At 39.3% G+C, this 24,896-nt stretch overlaps 1 protein-coding gene across 2 annotated transcripts in view; it reads left to right on the plus strand.

Annotated features, from left to right (window-relative positions):
* MAEL (maelstrom spermatogenic transposon silencer) overlaps positions 1–19,604 on the plus strand; it is a 35,099-nt gene extending 15,495 nt beyond the window's left edge. For both annotated transcript variants that reach the window (XM_045983299.1, XM_045983300.1), the window contains 4 exons: positions 16,020–16,082; positions 16,883–17,015; positions 18,615–18,690; positions 19,417–19,604. In XM_045983299.1, the coding sequence (XP_045839255.1) occupies positions 16,020–16,082; positions 16,883–17,015; positions 18,615–18,690; positions 19,417–19,604 (460 nt within the window). The remainder of the gene's footprint in view (positions 1–16,019; positions 16,083–16,882; positions 17,016–18,614; positions 18,691–19,416) is intronic.
* Positions 19,605–24,896: the final 5,292 nt, after the last annotated feature.

The following is a 24,896-nucleotide window of genomic DNA, read 5'->3' on the forward strand; positions in this document are numbered from 1 at the left end:
ACCTCTTTGGTTAGGTTTATTGCAAGGTATCTTATGGTTTTTAGTGTTACTGTAAATGGAATCAATTCCTTAATTTCTCTTTCTTCACTCACACTGTTAGTGTATAGAGAGGCAGCTGATTTCCAGGCATCAATTTCGTATCCTGCCATGTTGAACTGCTATGAGTTCTGGTAATCTGGAGGTGGATTCTTTTGGGTTTTCCACATAAAGTGTCATGTCATCTGCAAAGAGAGAGAGTTTGACTTCTTCTTTGCCAGTTTGAATGCCTTTTATTTCTTTTTGTTTTCTGACTGCTATGGCTAAGACTTCTGGTACTATGTTGAACAAAAGTGGTGAGAGTGGGCATCCCTGTTGTGTTCCTGACCTTAAGGGAAAAACTCTCAGTTTTTCCCCATTGAGATTGATATTTGCTGTGGGCTTTTCATAACATCTTTTATGGTATTGAGGTATGTTTCTTCTATCCCTATATTTTGAAGAGTTTTAATCAGGAAAGGATGCTGTACTTTGTCGAATGCTTTCTCTGCATCAGTTGAGGGGATCAAATGGTTTTTGTCTCTTCTTTTGTTAACATGATCTATCACGTTGATTGATTTGCGAATGTTGAACCACCTTTGCATCCCAAGAATAAATCCTACCTGGTCATGGTGAATAATCCTTTTAGTGTACTGTTGGATCCTATTGACTAGGGTCTTCTTGAGTATTTTGGCATCCATGTTCATCAGGGATATTGGTCTGTAATTCTCCTTTTTGATATGGTCTTTGTCTCATTTTGGGATCAAGGTAATGTGGCCTCATAGAATGAGTTTAGAAGTTTTCCTTCCATTTCTATTCTTTGGAACAGCTTTAATAGAACAGGTATGATTTCTTCTTTATTTTTTTATTTTTTATTTTTTAAAGATTTCATTTATTTATTTGACAGGCAGAGATCACAAGTAGGCAGAGAGGCAGGCTCCCCGCTGAGCAGAGAGCCCAATGTGGGGCTCGATCCCAGGACCCCGGGATCATGACCCAAGCAGAAGGCAGAGGCTTTAACCCACTGAGCCACCCAGGCACCCTGTTTTTTTTTTTTTTTTTTTTTTTTTTTTTAAAGATTTTATTTGCCAGAGATCACAAGTAGGCAGAGAGGCAGGCAGAAAGAGAGAGAAGGATGATTTCTTCTTTAAATGTTTGGTAGAGGGAGGCCTAGGTGTTAAGTGTCTGCTTTCCACTCAGTTCATGACCCCAGAGCCCTGAGATCGAGTCCTGCACTGGGCTCCCTGCTCAGCAAGGAGTCTGCTCCTCCTCCTGCCAGCTGTTTCCTCTGCTTGTGCATGCACGTGCTGTCTCTCCCTCTCTGACAAATAAGTAAATAAAATCTTTTGAAAAAAATAATAATAAATGGTGGAATTTGCCTTGGGAAGTCATTTGGTCCTGGACTCTTGTTTTTTGGGAGGTTTTTGATTACTGTTTCAATTTCCTTATGGGTTATGGATCTGTTAAGATTGTCTATTTCTTCCTGTTTCAGTCTTAGTAGTTTATAAGTGTCCAGGAATGCATCCATTTCTTCTAGATTGCTTAGTTTGTTGGCATACAGCTGGTGGCAATAAGTTCTAATTATTGTCTCTATTTCCTAGGTATTGGTTGTGATTTCTCCTCTTTCTTCATGAATTTATTAATTTGGCCCTTTCTCTTTTCCTTTTATAAGTCTGGCTAGGTGTTTATCATTCTTATTAATTCTTCCAAAGAACCAGCTTCTAGTTGTTCTACTGCTCTTCTAGTTTCTGTTTCATTGATTTCTGCTCTAATCTTTGCTGTTTTTCTTCTTCTCCTTGGTTTAAGCTTTATTTGCTGTCCTTTCTCCATCTCCTTTAGGTGTAAGGTTAGCTTGTGCATTTGGGATTTTTCTAATTTTTTGAGAGGCTTGGATGGCTATGTACTTCCCTCTTAGTACTGCCATTGCAATGTCCCATAGCTTTTGAACCAACATGTTTTCATTTTCATTGGTTTGCGTGGATTGTTTAAGTTCTTCTTTAATTTCCTGGTTGACCCATTCTTTCTTTAGCAGGATGCTTTTTAACATCCAAGTGTTTACGTCCCTTCCAAATTTTTCCTTGTGGTTGAGTTCCAGTTTCAAAGCATTGTGGTCTGAAAATATACAGGGAAGAATCCCAATCTTTTGGCATCGATTGAGGCCTGAGTTTTAACCAGGTATGTGGTCTGTTCTGGAAAAAGTTCCATGTGCACTCCAGAAGAATGAGTATTCTGTTGTATTAGGATGGAATGTTCTGTGTATATCTACAAAGTCCATCTGGTCAAATGTGTCCTTCAGAGCTCTGGTTTCTTTGATGATCTTCTGCTTGGATGATCCGTCTGTTGCTCTGAGTGGAGTGTTGAAATCTCCTACTATTAATGTGTTATTATCAATATTGTTCTTTATTTTGGTTATTAGTTGGTTTATGTAGCTGGTGGCTTCCATGTTGGGGGCATAAATATTTACAATTGCTAGATTTTCTTTTTGGATAGACCCTTTAAGTATGATATATTGTCCCTTTACATCTCTTACTGTAGTCTTTGGTTTAAAATTTAATCAATCAGAAATCAGAATTGCTACCCCAGTTTTCTTTTGAGGTCTGTTGGCATGGTAAATTGCTCTCCATCCCCTCACTTTGAATCTGGGGGTGTCTTTAGGTTCAAAGTGAGTCTCTTGCAGACAGCATATGGATGGGTCCTGCTTTTTATCCAATCTGAAACACTTGTCTTTTCTAGGAGCATTCAGCCCATTCACATTGAGAGTAAAATTGAAAGATATGAATTTAGTGCCATTGTGTTGCCTGGAAAGGCCCTGTTTTCTGTAGATTGTCTCTGTTAATATCCGGTTTATATTGCTCTTGGGTCTTCTTTTATAGACTCCCCCTTAATATTTCTTGCAGGGCTGGCTTGGTGGTCACATACTCTTTCAGTTTCTGCTGGTCCTGGAAGCTCTTTCTCTCTCCATCCATTCTTGGTGACAGCCTTGCTGGATAAAGTATTCTTGGCTGCATGTTACTCTCATATAGTACCTGGAATATGTCTCGCCAGCCCTTTCTGGCTTGCCAGGTCTCTGTGGATAGCTCTCTTATTATGATATTCCTCCCTCCATGTGTACAAAATCTCTTCCCTCCAGCTGCTCTCAGGATAGCTTCCTTGTCTGAATGATTTGCAAGCTTCACTATTATACATCAGAGTGTTGATCTATTTTTGATCTTGGGAAGGGTCCTCTCTGCCTCTTAGATACGAATGCTTGTTTCCTTCCCCAGATTAGGGAAGTTCCCAGCTGTGATTTGCTCATATATACTTTTAAGTCCTCTCTCTCTCCCCACCCCCTCAGAGATCCCAGTAATTCTGACATTGGAAGGTTTCGTGGAGTCATTGATCTCATTCTGTTTTCATGGGCTACTAGCTGCCGATCCCTCTCTTCCTTGGCTTCCTTCCTTTCTATCAGCTTATCTTCTAGGTCACTGATTCGTTCTTCTGCCTCATTTACCCTGGCTGTTAGAGTATCCAGTGTAGACTGCATCTCATTCAGAGCATTTTTGTAAGTTTGGTCGATTAGATTTCCTTTCTGCCGTAGAGATTCTGTACTGTCACTAATGCTTTTTTCAGGCCTAGCTGTTGATTTCATGATTACTATCCTGAAGTCTGTCTCTGACATCTTGTTTATATCCACATCCATTACTTCTGTGGCCGAGGACATTGCCTCTGGTTCTTTTCTTTGTTGGGAGTTCTTCCTCCTAGGCATTCTGTCAAGAGATGGTTGAGCAAACGAACAGAGTCCAAAGTATCAAACATGACCCAACCAAAACTCAGTTAAAAAGGGGGGGCAGGGAAAGAGATTATAATCTCTCAGGTGGACAGAACAGGGTGATCTCCCTGTTCCTGATTGATTTTTGTTCTTTGTGTTAGAAGACTCTATATCCCAAAATTGCAAAGAAATCAGAACTTACATATCTCAAGATAAAATTGAATAGAATGAAAAATGGGCTATTATGGGTCATAAATCTATAAAACATAGATGTGAATAAAAGATAAGCAACTTTAAAAACATAGGTTGGGGAAAAAAGAATCTATTTGAAATAGGAACAGGATAAAAAAAAAAGACTAAGAAAAGAAATGTAAAATTTTAGCCTACAGTATAAACGAGTCATGAGGGAACACCTGGAGCGCCCTATATTATTTTCCCCTGGTGCTGGAGTTTTATAGTCCTGTGGGAAATAAGCTTGTCATTCACCTGTTATTCCAGTCAGTCTTCTGGGGGAGAGGCCTGCTGCTGGGCTTCTCAAGCATCTCTGCCGGGGTGGAGTTTCCCTATACCTTGTCAGCGGGATGGGCTTAATGTGAGCAGGTTGACTGTGTGACTTTTGTTCCCTGGTGGCTTGTCTTTAGAGGGTAGGAGCAAACGTGACTGTTGAGGAATCTCGCCCAGAGCAGCAGTGTCGCGGACTGCCCCCTTCACCCCCTGCCACCCCACAACAAATCCTCCAGGATTGGTCTCTACCTCTGCACATACCAAACTGCACAGACTCATGCATTTCATGCCCATTGCTCCTCTCCTGGGGGAGTCAGGGGACCCACGAACATCTCTGTGCTTTAACTCTGCAACTGGTAGCAGCCGTGGGCTCAAGCATGTACCCTCTTCCACAGCTCCCTGGTCATGCTGGGTGCTGCTCCAGTCATCTCATGGGCCGCACTGCTCAGAGAGCTGTCTCTGTCATGCGTACAAGCTGTTTTATATCTCCCTTAGGGTGTTAAACAGCCTGTACCTTCTCGTCCTTTCCAGGGTGGTCAGGCAGAGGGCGGCCTCCCTACTGGCTTGGGTCACAGTTTATGATGAAGGATATTGAGGTCCCTTCTGGGCTTGCTAACCATAACCATTCTCCCATTCTCCCCATCTACTGCTTGGGCAGTCCATCCATTTAGGCTCACCCCTTTCTGAGTCTCCTGGAATCCTGAGACCAGATTCTGGAATCCAGAACCTGGAATCCTGGTTCCCCTAGAATTCTGCCCTATTCATCCCCTTTGCCCTTTTCAGAAGGAGGTGCCTCTCACTGCAGCAGATTTCCAGGGTTCCCAATTTTTTGCTCCAATGTTACATCACTTGCGGGTGGCCAGCTTATGGAGGCTCACTCCCCCCTCCATTTATCTTATGGTATTTTTCCCAAAGTTCAGGGTTCCACATCTCCTACCTTGCAAAAAGTAGTCATTTTTCTGCTTGTGGAGATCCAGATAAATTTTACATGTCAGGTTGAATCTGTGTGTGTTCAGAATGGTTTGATTAGCTAATTTGAGGGATCAGATGAAACAAGGTCCCCTACACTGCTGCCACCTTGCCCCACTCCTTTAAGATTTCATTCTTTTAGTGGCTGAGTGGTATTCTATTTTATATATGTATGTAATTATTATATTTGTAATTACTATATTTGTGAAATGGCGATTTTTTTAATGTAGTTCCCTTTATGTTTGTTAATTGGCATTCTACTGTAAGGAAGAGCTTTGCTTTATTTTTTAAGATTTATTTATTTAGAGAGGTGGGGAGGGAATCCTCAATCAGACTCTCCTCTGAGCAGGAAACCCAACACAAGGCTTGATCCTAGGACCGAGATCATAATCTGAGCCGGAACCAAGAGTCGGCTGCTCAACTGACTGAGCCACCCAGACACCCCAAGAGAGCTTTTATTTTTAAAAAATAATTTATGAGTATGGACTCATTGATTCCTATTTGGAATCCTATAAATGGGCTGTAATCTATTATTAGCAATTTATAATCTGTTATCTGTTATTATCAACTTATTTTTTATGCTCAGTTTGATTTTATGGCCAGTGGGCATCCCTTCAGAGCAGTGGTTTCTGTGTCCTTTTGACATTTCTTCATTGTTCTCTGAATGCTTCTTTGCTTTCTGGCTTAATATGTTCCAGACTCATCCTTGCTTTCCCTGCTTCAGTTTTTGGATTACCCATTTCTGCATGGAGCCCTGGTTCCTTTAAATGGAGGACAGTATTTAGGAGACAGGATGTGGGTGTTGGGTGTGCTCGTTCTAGTTCCCCTTAGTGGAGAGAGCTACGTATATACACAGCCTCCACACACATTTTTATGTCTGTCTCACCATGAGTTCATACTAAGTACCTATAATTCCAGTTCAACACATACTCTTTTCTAGTTTTCCATTTTTCTATTTTTGTATTTCCTTTCTCTGAGAGAAAAACCTGGCACTCAATATTCTTACTTGTTTGTTCAATCCTAGAATGTGTTAATTAAAAATCAGTTAGAGAATTGTTAAATGATATCCTGTAAAAAAAATTAATAGTTCAGAATTTGCTCTCAGTTGTTTCTTAGTCTGAAGGCATATAGTCAAAACACTTTGTTCAAAAGTTATTTGGGTTGGTTCTTCCCCCTTCAGTGTGGTTGAATTATCCCTTTGAAACATAGTTCAGTCTATTTTCTTATTTTATTCCATTTGTTTTTTCCTGATCCTTGTTGATTCTCTTACCTTTTTAATGTGTTTAAACAAAAAGTATAGTCAGCAGTATCATTTCGCTTTAATCCAGCTCCATAAAACTCCTTAGATTGCATTAAATTTATAAATTCATTTGGGGAGAACTGAAATGTTTATAATGTTGAATTCTATCCAAAAATAAGAGATGTCTTTCCATTTCTCAGATCTACTTTCGAAAGTCTTTCAGGACTTTCAAAATTTTCTCACACAAGTTGTGCATATCTGGGACTGGACAAATTTGTGGGGGGGAGCAGTTCTTTGACAACTTCTCTGTTTCATCTATGAAAGTCTGTTTGATTAGGCTTTCTAACTTTAATGGGGTCGATATTGGTAATCTGTATTTCTCAAGGAGATTGTACATTTTATATATGCTTCCAAGTTTGCTTAAAAGTCTGCAAAGTTAGTCTCTCATAATTGTTAAAATTCCTTCTGTTTCAGTGGTTATTTTTGTATACTTGTGCCTTTCTTTTCCCTTAAGCTAGTTTATGGTCTCTCTCTCTCTCTTTTTTTTCAAAACAGGATTTCATTAGATGTAGATTTTTAAAAATTCTCTCGCTCATTAATTTCTGCTTGTATTATCTTGTGTTTAGTTGAGTCAGTTTTCTTCTAATCACTGCTTTCAGTGCATCTCCTAGATTGATATATACAGTATTTTGTCATTTAAAGAAAATTCTGTAGTTTTAACTAATGAGTTAATATGAGGCTTTTAAATATTCAGAGGTAAAGGCCTTTCTGGTTTTTGTTAGTAAATTCTAGTGTCTTTGCATTATGATCAGTTTTGTTCTACTTTATTAAAGTTTAGCAGTTTTTTGCTAACTTAATATATAATCAATTTTTGTGAATGATCTGTGGGTGTGTAAGAAGAATATTGTAAGGGTGTTTTTATTATCCACGAGGTCTACTTTGATTGTGTGGTTAAAGTTGTTTTCTCTCTTAAGAAAGACCGAAGTTGGTGAGGATGTGGAGAAAAGGGAACCCTTGTGCACTGCTTGTGGGAATGTAAATTGGTGCAACCGCTGGAAAATGGTATGGCAGTTCCTCAAAAAATTAAACAATAGAAATACTACAAGATCCACTTAATTCCATTACTGGATATCTATCCAAGGAAAATGAAAATGCTAATTCGAAAGATACACGCGCCCCTAAATACACGTTTAGAATAATAGCGAGGATATGGAAGCAATCCAGATGTTCCTTGACAAATGACTGGATCAGCATATTGATGCCCATGCACGCATGCACGGGAGAATACTGCTGAGCCATCAAAATGAAATCTTGCCATTTATGGCAACATGGATAGACCTAGAGAGTATTATGCTGAGTGAAATAGGTCAGAGAGCCCGAGACCATGATGTCACATAAATGTGGACACTGAAAACCAAAACGGACAAACAAAAAACCAAGCAGACTCTCAATCACAAAGGACAAACTGGTAGTTGCCAGAGGGAAGGTGGGGAAGGAGATGGTCTAAATAGGTGAAGGACATTAAGAGATACAAACTTCCAGTTATTTAAAAAAATTGTCTTAGTTGCTTGATTTATGTATACTTGGTCTGTCATGTAATGAGAATGGTGTATTAAAAGTTTGCTGTAACTATCGTGTGTGTGTTTTTTAAGATTTTATTTATTTGGCAGAGATCACAAGTAGGCAGAGAGGCAGGCAGGAAGGGGGAAGCAGGCTTCCCGCTGAGCAGAGAGACCGATGTGGGGCTCCATCCCAGGACGATACCAGGACCCTGAGATCATGACCTGAGCTGAAGGCAGAGACTTTAACCCACTGAACCACTCAGGCGCCCCACTATTGTGTTTTTATGTTTCATTACATCTCTGTAGTTTTAAGCTGTTTACTGTGGTATTTGGTGCCTTTACAGAAAAAAAATTTGCTGAATCTTGCTCTGGTAGATTGGTTAGGGCTCTTGGGAACCAGCAGTCCCTGTGTTCTTGCCTATTGAAAACTTTTTATTTGACCTTTATTTCCGTGAGTTTCTGGAAAATACAGCTGTATTGTTGTATGTCTTTGTGTGCTGCTTTTAATAAGTTTGCTCATTTAATTCTCTTGGCCTTTTAAGTTATTTGATCTTTTTGCCTGGAGACCTTAAGAATGTTTTTTCATCTTTAAAGTCTAATGGTTTTATTAGGGTATTTTTCTGAGTATATTATTGCAGGACATTTTCTCAACTGTTTGGTGAGCCCTTTCAGTATGCAGAATCAGATCTTATTTCTGGAAATTTGTCTTTGATGGTAGTTTAATATTAGTTCTGTTTTATTTAATTTCTCTTCTGAACGGAGTCCAGCATGTGTATGTAATTTAGTTCTTTTCTGATATAATTTTTATTTCCAGAGTTTATCAACTCTTATTTCTTTTTATTGCTGATTGTAGTTTTGGAATTTCTCATTCAAGGCATGTTTTCATTTCTAAAAATTCTTGTTTGAGGATATTTAATTCAACACATAGTTTTCCCTTCATGGTTTTTTGGCAGGGGAAGGGAAGAAGGTAAGGGGAGCAGTTACCAGCTAGAGTGTTTTGAGCCTTGTTTTCAGTTTTCTTCTTGTGGTAGCTTCCTGTAGATGAAGGTATGTTGTTCCTTTGTATTTCTTGGCGGGGCTGGTGATTTGGGGAGATGTGAGATTCATAGTTCAAGTGCTCCCCTGTCTGTCAGTGTGCAAACTGGTTTCTTTGAATACTTTCAGGGTGGCAGGGGTGTGATTGTGGGGCTTCCCATTTTTCTTTGTTTTCTTTTGCCCTGAAAAATCCTAAATTTTTCCCCTTTTCCTTTTCCTTCCCCCCCCCCCCCACAGTTTCTAAATGACTCTTCTCCCTCCCTCCCCTCCACATGGCCTCCTAGAGATTCACAGGCAATTTTAAGTCTCTTGGCTCTGAACTGTCAAGATTTTTAATATTTACAGATCTTCTCATTTTGGAATGATTATAATTTAATCTTAGGCTCTCCATTTCCCTTCCATCTCCCCCCCTCCAGTGTTTTGTGGACTCCACTCTCCCTAAAAGCCATATAAAGTCTCAGGCGTGAAGTTAAGAAGTTACTCCTTTGAAAATCAAGAAGTTTTTTTCCCCTCATTCATCTTTGGTGGGAATGTTACTTGGTGCAGCCTCTGTGGAAAACAGTTTGTGAAGTTCCTCAAAAAATTAAAGATAGAAATACCGTATGATCCAGTAATTCCATTACTGGGTATTTATCCAAGGAAAATGAAAACACTTAATTGGAAAAGATATATATATACACACCCCTGTGTTTATTGCATTATTTACAATAGCCAAGATACAGAAACAACCCAAATGTCCATACATAGATGAATGGGTAAAAAAGATGTCATATGTTTGTGTTGTGTTTGTGTACACACCACACTCACATACTCTCACACTCACACTGGAATATTACTCGGCCATAAAAAAAGATTGAGATCGGGGCGCCTGGGTGGCTCAGTGGATTAAGCCGCTGCCTTCGGCTCAGGTCATGATCTCAGGGTCCTGGGATCGAGCCCCGCATCGGGCTCTCTGCTCTGCAGGGAGACTGCTTCCTCCTCTCTCTCTGCCTGCCTCTCTGCCTACTTGTGATCTCTCTCTCTGTCAAATAAATAAATAAAATCTTTAAAAAAAAAAAAAAGATTGAGATCTTGCCGATTGCAAAACACGGATGGACCTACAGGGTGTTATGCTAAGTGAACAGGTCAGAGAAAGACAAACACCATAGGATTCCATTTAACATGTGAAATCTAAAAGCAAATCAAAAGCAGAAACAGGCTCATAAATACAGAGAACAAACTGATGGCTGCCAGAATGGGTGAAGAGGAGTAGGAGGTACAGGTTTCCAGTTATGGAATGACTAAGTTTTGGGGATAATAGGTATAAGGGAGCCTGGATAGCTCAGTTGATTTAAGCACCTGCCGGTTGGCTCAGGTCGTGACCTCAGGGTCCTGGAATCTAGCCCCATGTCGGGCTCCCTGCTCAGTGGGGAATCTGCTGCTTCTTTTTCCCCAGCTTGTGTATGCATATGTTTCCCCCACCTCCCTGGGTGTCAAATAAATAAATAAATAAGTAAATAAAATCTTTAAAAAGAAAATAATATGTAGCCTAGGGGATATAGTCAATGGTATAAGCAAACGGGGCTCACTTCAAACACTTGTCTTAAACTTCTGCTTTTACATTAAAGTTTGTAATAAATTTTTGTCTGTAGCTTTAGGAGAAATAGGTGAAAAGGATAGGTATTGGTGAAATTGAGAACAGTTAGACAAAGTGAGAATCAGAATCTTAAACAGACTATTGATGACTGGTATTTTGAAGGCGACGATATTCACAGACTGTATAGATCTGCCGTCTCCTTGCTGCTGCTTGTCGTCATTGTGTATGACCTATGGATGGAATAAGGCAGCTTTTATCTTTTTATTTTTTTAAGTTTTTTTTTTTTTTTTAAATTTGACAGATCACAAGCAGGCAGAGAGGCAGGCAGAGAGAGAGGGAAGCAGGCTCCCCGCTGAGCACAGAGCCCGATGCGGGGCTCGATCCCAGGACTCTGGGATCATGACCTGAGCTGAAGGCAGAGGCTTTAACCCACTGAGCCACCCAGGTGCCCCAAGGCAGCTTTTAATCTGCCAGTATTTATCAAGCATTTCCTCTGTCCCAGGCACTGTGCTGAAGGTACAGTGGTGAGCTAATGTGGTCTCTGCCTTCATGAGGCTAACATTTTAAAAAAAATTTTAAGATTTTATTTATTTGAGAGAGAGAGAGAGAGAGTGCACCGAGAGAGGGTAAAATCAGAGGGAAAAGTAGACTCCCCACTGAGCAGGGAGCCTGATGCGGGACTAGATCCTGGAACTCCATCATGATTCCAGGGTCAGGACCTGAGTTGAAGACAGTCCTTTAACCAGGTGAGCCACCCAGGTGACTTGAAGCTAATTACATTTTAATGGTAAAGTAAAACTTGGAGTAAATAACAAAATGGTGATTTTAGCTTGTGATTAGTGCTAAGAAGGAAATCAATAGGATACTCCTCCTCTTTTAGCGGAGAAGAGTGTGTGGAAAGACTACTTTCTAGAGTAGTCAAGAAAACTTTGTTTTTGAGCATGTAAAATTAACACTGAGACCTGAAGCGAGAGAGTGATGCCGCCGTGCGGAGGTGGAAGAGCATCCTGGGTAGACGGTGCGGAAGCCTGGGCGTGGCAGCTTGGAGTTTCCTGGAAATTAAGTCAGTGCGACTGGAAGGGAGTGCGCAGAGGGGAGACTACACAGGGTGAGGTTGGAGAAATAAGCAAGATCCATTAAAGTCTAGGGGCTAGGCTACTGTGAGCCTTTTTAGCTGCATTGTGGGGAATTATTTTCCCCACCCCACCCCCGCCCGCTTCCCCTTCGGCAACTGTCAGTTCTCTGTATTTAGGGGGTACAGGAAGGAATTTTATCAAGCAGGCAATTAACAGAATTTAAGTTTCTAAAAGATCTGAGTTTTTAATGGCTATATTGAGAAGGGGCAAAAAAGGAAGTACAGTGTATAACTATTAGACTATTTCTCTAGCCTGGGCAAGAAATGGCTCGGAGGGGAGTGACAGTCGAAATGGAGAGGAGTACGTCGTTTACATCTGGGTAGAAACCAGTGCACCTTGCTGGTGGACTGCATAGAGGAGGGGAGATTGAAAAGAAGTAAAGACCATGTTTAGGTTAGTAGACCGGGAGGAAAGAGAGGAGCAAGTTTAGAATGTTTTTTGAGGCCCTGGTGAGGTAAGATCTAGAAATAACAAGCAGACAGCTAGCTGGTGGTCCTGGTCTAGAACTCCGCGGAGAGGTTCGGATAAGGCCAGCTTCCTTTCACGATGTGTCAGGCACTGTTCGCAGCCCTGAAAATACAATGAAGAGAGACCAGGCTTCTCCTTTAATGGACCTTACAGCATATGGACGAGGTCACTTGGCAGAGGGCAAAAAGAGACCCGGCACAGAGCCCTGTAAGCTCTGACATTTTAAAACTGGGCAGAGACTGACTTTGGGCGGTCTCAGCACCTCAGCCAGCAGTTACGACACGTTACATATTGTCATAGCCATCGTCAGGGCTGATTTGGGTTGAAGATACGAGGAAGAAAACTAGGATCATAGATGCAGTAATTTCACAGATCTCATTGGGGTACATGGTAGGGCAGGGATGTTTGTTTGCTTTTGTTCTCTGGATTGCCTCATTCTTTTGGTTTGTGAATTGTGGTGTTTCTGACTTGTATGCTTTCTTTGAATGTCTGATTGTCCTTGGTTACGTTCATGCTTAGAAGTTGGGCTACAAAGCTGACTTAAGTGCTCTGTATTCCGTGGGGATAATCAACTAGTTGGGCTTTACTACAGGGGAAGGCTTTGCCTTAAGGTACCAGCACCCATTCTCACTGCCGGGTTCTCCTACGAACAGTTCACTTCTTTGTACAGCATCAGGGAATTGACCATTCTTTGTTCAGAAGTAGTTCAGCTTCCTGTCTTACCTCTGCTCTCTGGCCAGGGACATGTGCTTGGGTTCACAGCCTCTTTTGACTTCCAGTAGGCAGATCTCTTGTGCGGCTGGGTCTGTGAGGACTGAAGGTTGTGACTCCCTTTGTCTAGCCTCCTTGGTTACCATTCCTCCACTCACTTTCTGTACCCCACACATTTGTTAAACTCTCTTCCATGGAGGCCTCTTTCTCTAATCCCTTTGTTGCGGACTGCTGCTGTTTTTTTTCTTTGACTGTCATTTGGTGGAGTCTTGGGAGCAAGAGGAGATAAATTTATGCATATTTAAATCAGAAGCACCAGAATTACAGTTTTAAAGGGTACAACTTTATATTTTGATGTTCCTTTAGAGTCGTTTTCTTAGCCCAATTTATTGAGTTAATTCTTTTTTTTTTTTTTAAGATTTTATTTATTTATTTGACAGACAGAGATCACAAGCAGGCAGAGAGAGGAGGAAGCAGGCTCCCCGCTGAGCAGAGAGCCCGATGCGGGACTCGATCCCAGGACCCCGGGATCATGACCTGAGCCGAAGGCAGAGGCTTTAACCCACTGAGCCACCCAGGCACCTCTATTGAGTTAATTCTTAACCAGTATTGGGGCAGCTCTTGTACATAAGGCCTGAGACTAGGTTTTGTGGGAAATACGGGAAAGAGTGGCATGATTGTCCTAGCCCTCCGTGCCCCCTGTCTGGCAGGAGCAATAAAGACACTGGAGTTGTCTATGATAATTTCTGATAACTCTTAAAAGCATTTTAAAAGATTATGATACATCAGGGAAAAATCACTTCAGTGTAAGGGCTGAAAATATATGAAGTACTTTATGGGATATATGGTTCTCCTGGAAAGATGAATAGAATTTCTATGAGTGGAAATTTAGGTTGAAAGGAGGACCTTCCAAGGGAAGGAAATGGCCTGAACAGTAACTCAAAGGACTGAAAGAACAGAAACTTGAAGAGAAACTAGAGACTCCATTTCACTATAGAGCCTCTGTAGCTGCCAGGTGACAGTGGTTCTGAGCAAGGTAAAGGCTGGGCTACGCTTGAAAAAGAGGAGGAATCTTAACCCTGAAACAGGAGGAAAGGAGATCATTGAGACCTTTTCAGATAAGCAGAGTGTCGAGGCCTTTAGACATTATTTGAGTGAATGAGATATAGTGTTGGACAGATTTACCCAAAAGACCCAACTCACTTGTGACCTTATGACTTTAGAGTAGAATTTCATAGAAGTCCATCCAAGATGTGTCAAAGCTAGAGCTAGATTTGAAGCTCCAAAGTGAATATTAATAGCTTAACAAAGTGTACAAAGCAGTTCTGATTTTTGACAAATTTTTAGAATGAATCTTCATTTACTAGAAAATACGCTCCTATTTTTAGGGGGATTGGTGGGATGATTTTCGGGAAGAGAATCAAGAAGAAATGTCAGAGAAAGACCAATATCATATGATTTCATCATATGTGGAATTTAAGAAGCAAATGATTATGGGGGGGGAAAGAGAGAGGCAAACCAAGAAACAGACTCAACTATAGAGAACAAACTGATGGTTACCAGGGGGAGGGGGATGGAGGGAGTGGGTGAACCAGGTGGTGGGGATTAAGGTGTGCACTCCTGATGCATGCAGGGTGATGTACACAACTTCTTCATCACAGTTGTACACCCGAAACTAATGCTACACTCTAACTAACTGGAATTTAAATTAAAAATTAAGTAAAAACATGACAACAATGTCATTTTTAACAGTTTAACTGTAGGTTTGGAAGCATTTTTCCGTGGGATCAGATTTCCATAGCTTTGTTCTTGGGTTTGTTTTTAATTCTGGAATACATTGTTGGGTTTTCAGTTGCGTTTATTTTAAATATGATCTGCAATGGAAATGTGTATATGAGGTACTAAACTTGGGGTTTTAAGTTCTGGAAAAGGAGCCAAATTTTAAATATTACTTGATCCTGTGTGCATATGAATTTTAAATATTACTTGATCCTGTGTGCATATGTAAGAACATAGGCTTAGTTTCAACCTGAGCCTTCATTTTAGAGTTAGAGTTTTATGAACCCTATTTACTGAATCACTTTTTAGAAAAGCAGTGGGAGAAATTCTTAATCTTATATTTAGGTAGTCTTCCATTCGGTTAAATAACTTAAGTGTAGATAACTGATTTTTTTACACTTAGGTTTAACAAGTTTGTAATTTTAAATGATTCTTGGTAGTTCGAATTATGCGGGTAGCAGTCTTCTGAGTCTCAATACACTGTATTCAGTGAAAAGATGCAGGTTTATACTGGCTTTCATTGAAAACTATGCTATTTGTTAGTTCCTCTCAATTATTAACCTTCTAAGAGGTCCCCACTCAAACATCAGCTTCTCAGTGGTTCCTCTCCTGGCTGCCTTCTCTAAAATGTCACCTCTCCAACATTTCACGTTTTTTTCCTCCTTAGAACTTGTCTTTATCTAATTTACTGTGTATTATGTCTACATCTTTTTTGAACTGTCTTCCTTACTAGAAAGTAAGTTTTATGTGGGCAAGAGTTTGTGTTTCACTCTTTTTCTTCTCCTTCTTCCTTCTTCTTCCTCCTCCTTCCTCCTTCTTCCTCTTTCTTCCTTCTTCCTCCTTCTTCTTCGTCTTTTTAAAAACAAGGCTCCACACCCATGAGCCCATGTTTCATTCAATACTGCATCCCCGGTGCCAAGAACAGTACCTGGTAAATAGTGTGCACCAGTAAACAGTTGTCAGACAACTTCACATTAACAGTAGTTGTTAATGCATCTCTGTGTGTTAAGACGCTCATTTTATTTCAAGGTAGAATTTACCTGTTCCAGTTATGTATGGTTTGCATAGCATCATGAATTTGCATCAGAGGAGATAACATTAAAAAAAAATCTTTTCTAAAAATCTATTTTTTGTTTGTTAAATGAGAAACCTTAATTTTTGAGTAACAGTGTCAGTTTTTCTTAAATGATTTTAACTAGGGAAGTTAGAAATCTGGCATATAAAAATCTTTAAGCAGTGCTGCTGCCATCGAGGATATTAAAATCCTTTTTCCGTACAGGTGCAAGTGGCATGAAGAAAACGATATTCTCTTCTGTGCTTTAGCTGTTTGCAAGAAAATTGCGTAAGTCGGAGAAAGGCATTTCGCTGAAATGCTGTGTTCTGCACTGAGTGCTTTGCCATTTTGCTTGCTGTTGCCTTTGCAAATAGGGTTAAATACTGTTGACCTCTATTTCCGTATTTCCCTAAGACAAAGGGTTGGTTTTCTGTGGTGTGTGTTTGTTTGTTTGTTTTGGTTTTTTTGTTTATAACTTCATGTTACTTTTATTCTGTCCATGTCATACTTGGTTGGTATAGTTCCCACCTGAGTAATTTGGGTGAACCTTCAGAAGCACTTAGTGAAAATTTTCCTTGTAGGACATGAAATTCCCTAATATCATGAACAACAGCATTTCCTTCTTAAAGTGCTCAAAAAATATAGACACTTTTCTCTTTTTGTAGTCAAAGTACCTGGAGCCTCAGATCTTTGGGTGCTTTGGTGGTCCCTCCACATGGCTGGTTACAGTTGGTTCTGAGATAAATAAGTGCTTTAAAGTTGTAGCCTCGTTTCTGTTTCTGCCCGTTACCTGCCTTAAACATTTGGGAATTCTGGTAATCTTTACTTTTAATCCTGTTCCCTTGTAATGAACCTGAAATTTGACGTGGTACTCAGAGTACTGCTTACCAGGAATGGCTGGCCGGTTTATGGTATGTATGCTACCCAGCCCCATGTCTTCTCCAAATCTCTCAATTTCTTTTTTCCTCAATTTAGAACTGTGTATCTTACACGCTTTTTCTTTATATTAGAAATTGTTAAAATAGGAATCATTTTAGAATGAATTAGATCAGGCTCTGATAATGAGCTTTTCTTATTTCCGTTTGAAGGTACTGCATCAGTAATTCTCTAGCCACTCTCTTTGGAATCCAGCTTACGGAGACTCATGTACCGCTTCAGGATTATGAGGCCAGCAACAGTGTGACACCCAAAATGGTTGTATTGGATGCAGGGCGCTACCAGGTAAAGAACTGACTTTTTGGAGCTACTGATCACTTTTCCTGTGCTGCTCAGCACGGTCCTGCTCAACAGCAGTTAAAGATCAGGACTTTCGTTCTTTTTCCTAAAACATTTTTTTAAGATTTTTTATGGAATGTCAAACACTTTTTTAAAAAGTTTTTTTTATTTGAGAGAAAGAGCACGCAGCGGGAGGGGCAGAGGGAGAGGGAACAGCTACCGGCTGAGCACTGAGTCAGACCAGGATAGGCCCACCTCCATCCCAGGATTCTGAGATCTTAACTGGAGCTGAAATCAAGAGTCGGCTGGCTGCTCGACTCACGGCAGCCACCCAGGCACCCCGGGGTGTCACACACTTCATCCAGTCGCACCCCGTTGCATAATTCTTAATCCTTCCTGGTATAGTTTCTACTATATTTAATGACGTTTTAAGAAAGTTAACATTAGCAATTAGTCTTTATACAAATCATATCCAGAATTCATTCCAGAAATTAAAATCTGAATGTAGATAATATAAACATTTAAAATATTTACCTCTAAAATGTATAAGACCTGATTCAGGGTTTGATTAGAAGCTATCTAATTTCCCTACCAGCTTCCGTCCTTGCAATTTACTAGTAGACGTCTGTCTACTACTAACGGCGTCGCAGCTAAGAGTATAGACTCTGGAGTTAGAATTCCTGAATTGGATTTCAGGCCTGCTCCATACAGGCTGTGTGACTTTATGCAAATTATTTGAACTTTCTGTGCTGATTCCTTATCTGTAAAATAAGAACAGTAATAAGGGCTAGTAGTTGTAGGATTAAATGCAACTGTATACAAAAATGCCAAGAACTCTGCCTTAGAACATAGTAGGTAATAAAGTATTATTTTAAAATGGTTCATAAAACAATGAAAAGGAAACCCCCAAAACTGATACAATCAATAGTTGGTTGACAAACACTAACCCTGATTAACTCTAACTCTTCACCTGCTCTATTCCTATACTCATGTAGCTAAATGAGACTGAAAAGAAACTGTCTATACTGACTGGTCTTGTTAAATATTATTGCCAACCTCAGATGAGCTGTTAGTGGAACACTGTCAGTTGTCCATTTCTCCCAGTCTCCTAGGGTTGCTTCAGTCTATGTTTGACATACCTGATGCCCTTGCCTCCTCTTCTCTGAGGAAGCAGAAGCAGTCAGAAGAGATCCGCTGCATTCGCCAGCCACTGCATCTGCCGCGTACTCTGCTTTGACTCCTGCTAAGACCAGTCCTTCAGTTTATGTTATAGATCTTACTCTCTTACCTGCTCAAAGATACAGCTTCAACAATTTACTTCTCTCTCTTACATCATCAGGGTTTCTCTCAGTTCTGAATCCTTCTTATCAGGAAACATGCTATAATCTCATCTTTAAAAACAACCCTCTCCTGATCCTGTAATTCCCCTCCAAACGCTGCCTTCTGCTTCCCTGTACAGCAGTACTCTTCAAAAGTTGATTACACATTAAGAAAATGGGTGTTAATTGGTATTTTATAAAGAATACTTTGAAATTGAAGTAGATGATCCAATAATTGATAAGAAATAAAACTTTCTCCCCTTGTATTTTTCTTTGTTACTTATAGAAGCTAAGGGTTGAGAGTCCAGGATTTTCTCATTTCAGCCCTTCTAATCAGGAACAAAGACCAAACATACCCACTGGTAAGCATCTTCTGTTTCCTAAGAATGAGCCTCAGCAAGTGTAGGGTACAGTATGGTACTTAAACAGATGCTCTGAATTAGCTTTAAGATACAGGATCTTGTTGAATTGAGAGCTTAATTTGGCATTTTTAGCACCTGAAACAATTTGGATATGTACATTTTTGTATCACTTTAACATAATTTAACTTAGCCTCTGACTTTTGTTCAAGGCATTTAAAATGAAGCTTGTTATTCTTGTAGCAGTTATAGTTGTTTTTTTTTTTAAGATTTTATTTATTTGAGAGAGAGAATGAGAGGTGGGGAGGGTCCGAGGGAGGAGCAGCCTCCCCACTCAGCAGGGAGCCTGATGCAGGACTTGATCATAGGACTCCAGGATCATGGCCTGAGCTGAAACCAGTCGCTCAACCAACTGAGCCACTCAGGCGTCCAGTAGCAGTTATAGTTTTATAGTTTTGTGATGTCTTTGGGCAGATAGGAAAATGTAAAACCTAGGGACATGAACTTTCAAGTGGTGCCTGAAGAACTTCAATTAAGGTTTCTGTGGCTAAAACAAAAATATTCTTGTTCAACATTTTGCCTTTACTCTGAGCATCTCTTTTCTTTTCCTAAGAATCTCTGTCCTGTTCATGAAAGGTCTACAGTGGAGTAAGAGTCAGTCAAGGGATCTCTATATAATAAAACCTTAAAATTACTACATTTCTCTTCTTGTATTTTCAATATCCTTAGGTGACTATCCATCTGGGGTGAGAATTTCTGGCCAAAACAGCAGTGTTCGGGGAAGAGGGATAACCCGCTTGCTAGAGAGCATCTCCAACTCCTCCAGCAATATCCACAGATTCTCCACCTGTGAGACTGCGCTCTCGCCTTACAGGTCCCAAAAAGATGGATACAAATCTTTTTCTTCCTTATCTTAATGATGGTACTTTTCTCAATTTCTGGAAAAATAACAGGCCCAACTTCCCTTCTGACTACAGTCCTGTTAAACAGACCACATCCACGATAGGTATCGCCACTGTCAACACTACTGAATTTGTAAGGAATTTCTGTTTCATAGTAAAAATAACTGTGGCTGGAGAAGATCTTGGCATCTTTGCTTTTTTCTTTTCTTTTCCGAGGGGTGGTTCTACTTCCTGACTGTATGATGTGAACACCATTAAAGTTTTGAGTCCTTTAAGAACAAAACTGGCCTTTTAGAGTTGTGTTTTTGGGGAATATTTTGATAATCTTTCCCTTTACAATAAAGGTATTGAAAGGAAAGGGATTTTAAATAAGGTGTTAATCTTTCTTCCCATTATGAAATGTTGGAACCTTAATGAGTACCTACTTTATAGACATATATATCCTCTTGTGAAATCCTTATAACCACTCTGAGGAAGGAGATTACTTACATTTTACACACACACACACACACGCGCACACACACACACACACATGCACACACACACACACACACACACGCTCAGAGATTCAGGTCATATTCAGGAGAAACTGTTAACTGATTCCAAAGACTATTTCTTATATATGGCACTGTCTTCTACTTCCTTTTCATCTATTTTTGGTAACAGATCTTTGAATAAGAAACAGCTCACACAATGTAAGTTTATATTACATTTTCTACTGGCAGATTAAAAAAAAAATCTTACATCCAAACTTTGAACACGTATCTTTCTTCAAATTGAGCATGACAGAAGGGCACCTGGGTGGCTCAGTCGGTTGTGTCCCACTCTTGATTTTTGACTTAGGTCATGATCTCAGGGTTGTGAGGTCAAGTCCTGTTAGGCTCCCATGCTGGGTGTGGAGCCTGTTTAAGATTCTCTCTCTCTCTGCCCTTCCCTCCCACCCCCGCCTCTTTTCCTCTGGGGTGGGGGGAATATCAGCATGACAATAATAGGGCTGGCTGAGGAAGTGAAGGAGAGGACTAAAATTATAATTCTGATCCATGGATTTAGGGGCCTAAGTCTTGTGCCATCTGAATTTAACCCTGTGTTAATCTAAAACTTATATTTTAAAATTTTATAGGAAATGTTATACTTTTGAGTTATATGTGTCAGATAAACCAAAGCAACATGTCCCAGGAATTGACTTTAGAAGAATACTGTTCTTTCTCTTGAGAGCAATCGACCCCCAAACCATATTAGTAAAATTCAAATTCCTGTCTTTTCCCCCCAAAAAATTCTCCTGGCAGCAAGTTTGAGGTATTAACTACCCTTCAAGAAGACTATGAGTGAGGGGGATACTCCTAGCAATCCTGGTTGAAAGTGGTTTCTGTGCCATCTTCAGGGACATTTTTTTTGTGTTCTCTGACAGCACTTAGAGCTTTTAATTGTTGCTGTTTGAGTTCATGACCTATCTTTTCTTCAGCTGCCAACTTTAGGATGCCCATACTGTTGTACAAGATGTTCAGTAAATGTCTGCGTACACACACACACAGACACACACACACACAAAATGGAATATTAGCCCTAAGAAAGAATGAAATACTTCTATTTGCAATGACATGGATGGAGCTAGAAAGTATTATGCTAGCGAAATAAGCCAAAGAAAGACAAATGCCATATGATTTCATTCATATGTGGATTTTGAGAAACAAATGATCGTAGAGGGGAAAAAAGGCAAACCAAGAAACAGACGCTTAACTCTATAGAGAAAAGAACTGATGGTTACCAGAGGGGAGGGGAGAGAGGGATGGGTTAGAAAATAAGTGTTGGGGATTAAGGAGTGCACTTGTGAGGAGCACTGAGTGTCGTAAGTAAGTGTTGAATCAGTAAATTGTACATCTGGAACTTTAAAAAAATTCCATTGCAAATAATGGAGAAGGAATGCCAAAATCCCAAATCCACATCCAATGGTAAAGTACTGTATGAGGAAAGAAGCCCACCTTTCCTGTGAACTGCAGATGTAAATGATTTGTTTCATTTGTTTAATGAGCATGTTTTGAGGGTCTGCTAAGTGCTGAGTAAAAAATACTACGGTGAATAAGGATGTTTCCCCTGCCTTCAAGGAACTTTATTTCATAGATGTAATAAATGATTAACCTGTTACTAAAAGTGCTAAGATACATGGATTAATGGACTAGAATTGAGAATTCAGAAATAAATCTCCTATTTATGGACAATTGATTTGACATATGTGTCAAGACCATTCAACGGGGAAAAAAGAATTGTCTTTCAACAAATGGTGCTAGGACAATTGGATATTCACCTTCAAAAGAATGAATTTGGACCCTACCATTTATGAAAACTAGCTCAGAATGGTTGGAAAACTTTAAGAACTAGAACTATACACCCTTTAAAAGGAAATATAAGACATGATTATAAATGTCATGATTTACAATATAAGTAAATCATGACATTTTATGGGGCATTGGTTTCTTAAGATAGCAAATGTAAAAGCAACAAGAGAGAAAAATAGGTAAATTAGACATCATCAAAATTAAGCCCAGTAGAAGTGTCTCTGTACATTAAAAGACAAAGTCAAAAGACAGCCCACAGGAATGGGAGAAAATATTTGGAAATCATTTATCTGATAAGGGTCTGGAATCCAGAATATATAAATAACTCTTACGCAACAGTAAATGGACATCCTAATTTAAAAATTGGTATGGTGTTGGGTGGCTCAGTCAGTTGAGCATCTGCCTTTGGCTCAGGTCATAATCCCAGGGTCTTGGGATCAAGCCCTACATCAGACTCCTTGCTTAGCAGGGAGTCTGCTTCTCCTTCCTCTGCCTCTCCCTCTGGCTTGTGATCTCTCTCTCAAATAAATAAATACAATCTTAAAAAAAATAAAAATGGCTATGATGTCTTTTAAGTTCTTTTGCCCATTTTTTAACTGGATGGTTCATTTTTTTTAGGTTTTAGAAGCTCTTTATACAATTTAGATAAGTTATGTATCACGTGTCTTTCACAAATACTTTTTTGCAGTCTGTAGCTATTCATTTTCTTTATATTGTGTTTTGCAGAACAGAATTTTTAAAAAAAACTTTATTTATTTGACACAGAGAGAGAGATCACAAGTAGGAAGAGAGGCAGGCGGTGGGGGGGGGGGAGCAGGCTCCCCGTTGAGCAAAGAGCCCGACGCAGGGCTCGATCCCAGGACCCTGAGACCATGACCTGAGCCGAAGGCAGAGGTTTAACCCTCTGAGGCACCCGGGCGCCCCAGAACAGAATTTTTAATTAAGTCCACGTTATCATTGATTTCTATAAAAGTCATTTCCATATTCAAGGTCATCTAGATTTCTTCTTATCCTCTAGGAGCTTTATAGTTTTGTGTTGTACATTTAAGTTTATAACCCAACTTGAATTAAATGTGAAGAATATAAGTTCTGTGACAGATTCATTATTTTTGCATGTGGATGTTTAGTTGTTCCAACACCATTTTGAAAAGACCATCTTCTATCTACCATATTACCTTTGCTTTTTTGTCAAAAATCAATTAACCATATTTAGGTGGGTGGGTCTGTTCTGTTCCACTGATCTGTTGTGTGTCAGTAGTATGCTGTTTTGATTACTGTTGCGTTATACAAAGTCTTGAAGTAGTCCTTTGACAGTGTTCTTCAATGTTGAGTTGGTTGTACTGGATCTTTCAGCTTCCCAGGTGTATACTTTAAAACTGGCTTGTTAATATTCACAAAATAACTTGCTGGGATTTTGATTGGAATTGTATCAAATCTGTAGATCAACTTGGGAAGAACTAACATCTTGACAATATTGAGTCTTCCTGTCTAAGAACATGGGATATCTCTTCATTAATTTAATTCTTCTTTGTTGTCTTTCATTAGTTTTATAGTTTTATTCATATAGATCTAATACATATTTCGTTAGACTTATAACTAAGTATTTCATGTTTAGGGGTTGCTAATGGAAATAATTTTTATAAAGTATTTAAAGAATGTATTTTGTTAGAGGAGTTTTAGATTATAGCAAAGTTTAAAGGAAGCTAGGGAGATCTATATGTCCCCTGCCCCCACACATGCATAGCTTTTCCCCATTATGAACATCCCCTACCAGAATAGTACACTTGTTACAATTAAGACACTGTATTCACCCAAAGTCCATATTTACCTGAGATTTCACTCCTGGTGTTTTATGTTCTGTAGGTTTGGATAAATGCATGATGACGTGTATCCATCATTATAGAAAGAGATAGTATTTAAAAAATACAGAAATATATTTTTAAATATAGAAATCTAAAAATAAAAAAAGATATAGTATCTTAAAAATTCTCTGTGCCCTGCTGGTAATGTTTTTATTTTGAATTTCACTTGTTTGTTGCTGGTATATAGGAAAGTATTGACTTTTTAATATTAATCTTTAATAAATTAATATGTATGTTCTATAATTGCTTATTAGTTCCAGGGGCTTTTTAATCTTTGGATTTTCTACATAGATGATCATATCATCTGCGAGCAGAGACAGTTTTATTTCTTCCATCCCAATCTGTGTACATTTTATTTCCTTTTCATATATTACTGTATCAGCAAGGACTCCTGGTACAATTTTGAAAAGCAGCGGTAAGAGGAGACATCTTGCTTTTTTCTAATCTTGGTAGGAAACGTTTGAATTTCTCACCAGTAAGTATGTTAGCTGAAAGTTTTTGGTAGATACTCTTTTTAAAAATTGTTTAAAATTTTAATTCTATATAGTTAACAGTGTTATTTTAGTTTCAGGTGTACAATGTAGTGATTCAACACTTCTGTACATTAGTGCTCATCAAGGTAAGTGTACTTATAATCCTCTTCACCTGTTTTATCTGTCCCCCCACCAACCACCCCTCTGGTAACCATCAGTTTGTTCTCTGTCATTAAGAGTCTGTTTCTAGATTTCTCTCTCTTTTTTCCCCCAGTTTACTCATTTGTTTTTCTGTATCTCTTGATATGATCAAGTGATTTTTCTTCATTAACCTGTTATGTGATAGATGACATTAATTTATTTTCAAATGTTGAACCAGCCTTGCAAACCTGAGATGAATCCCACTTGGTTCTGATGCATAATTCTTTCTAGACAATATTAGATTTTATTTGCTAATATTTTATTTGCTAGTATTTTTACATCTATGTCTGTGAGAGATACTGCTTTGTAGTTTTCCTGTAATGTCTATATCTGGTTTTAGTATTAGGCTAATGCTGGCTGCAAAGACTGAATTAAGAAGCATTCCCTCTGACTCTGTTTTCTGGATATTGTAGAGAATCGGTACAGTTTCTTAAGCAT

This window comes from Meles meles, chromosome 17 (assembly GCF_922984935.1).
Source record: "Meles meles chromosome 17, mMelMel3.1 paternal haplotype, whole genome shotgun sequence".
NCBI lineage: Eukaryota > Metazoa > Chordata > Mammalia > Carnivora > Mustelidae > Meles > Meles meles.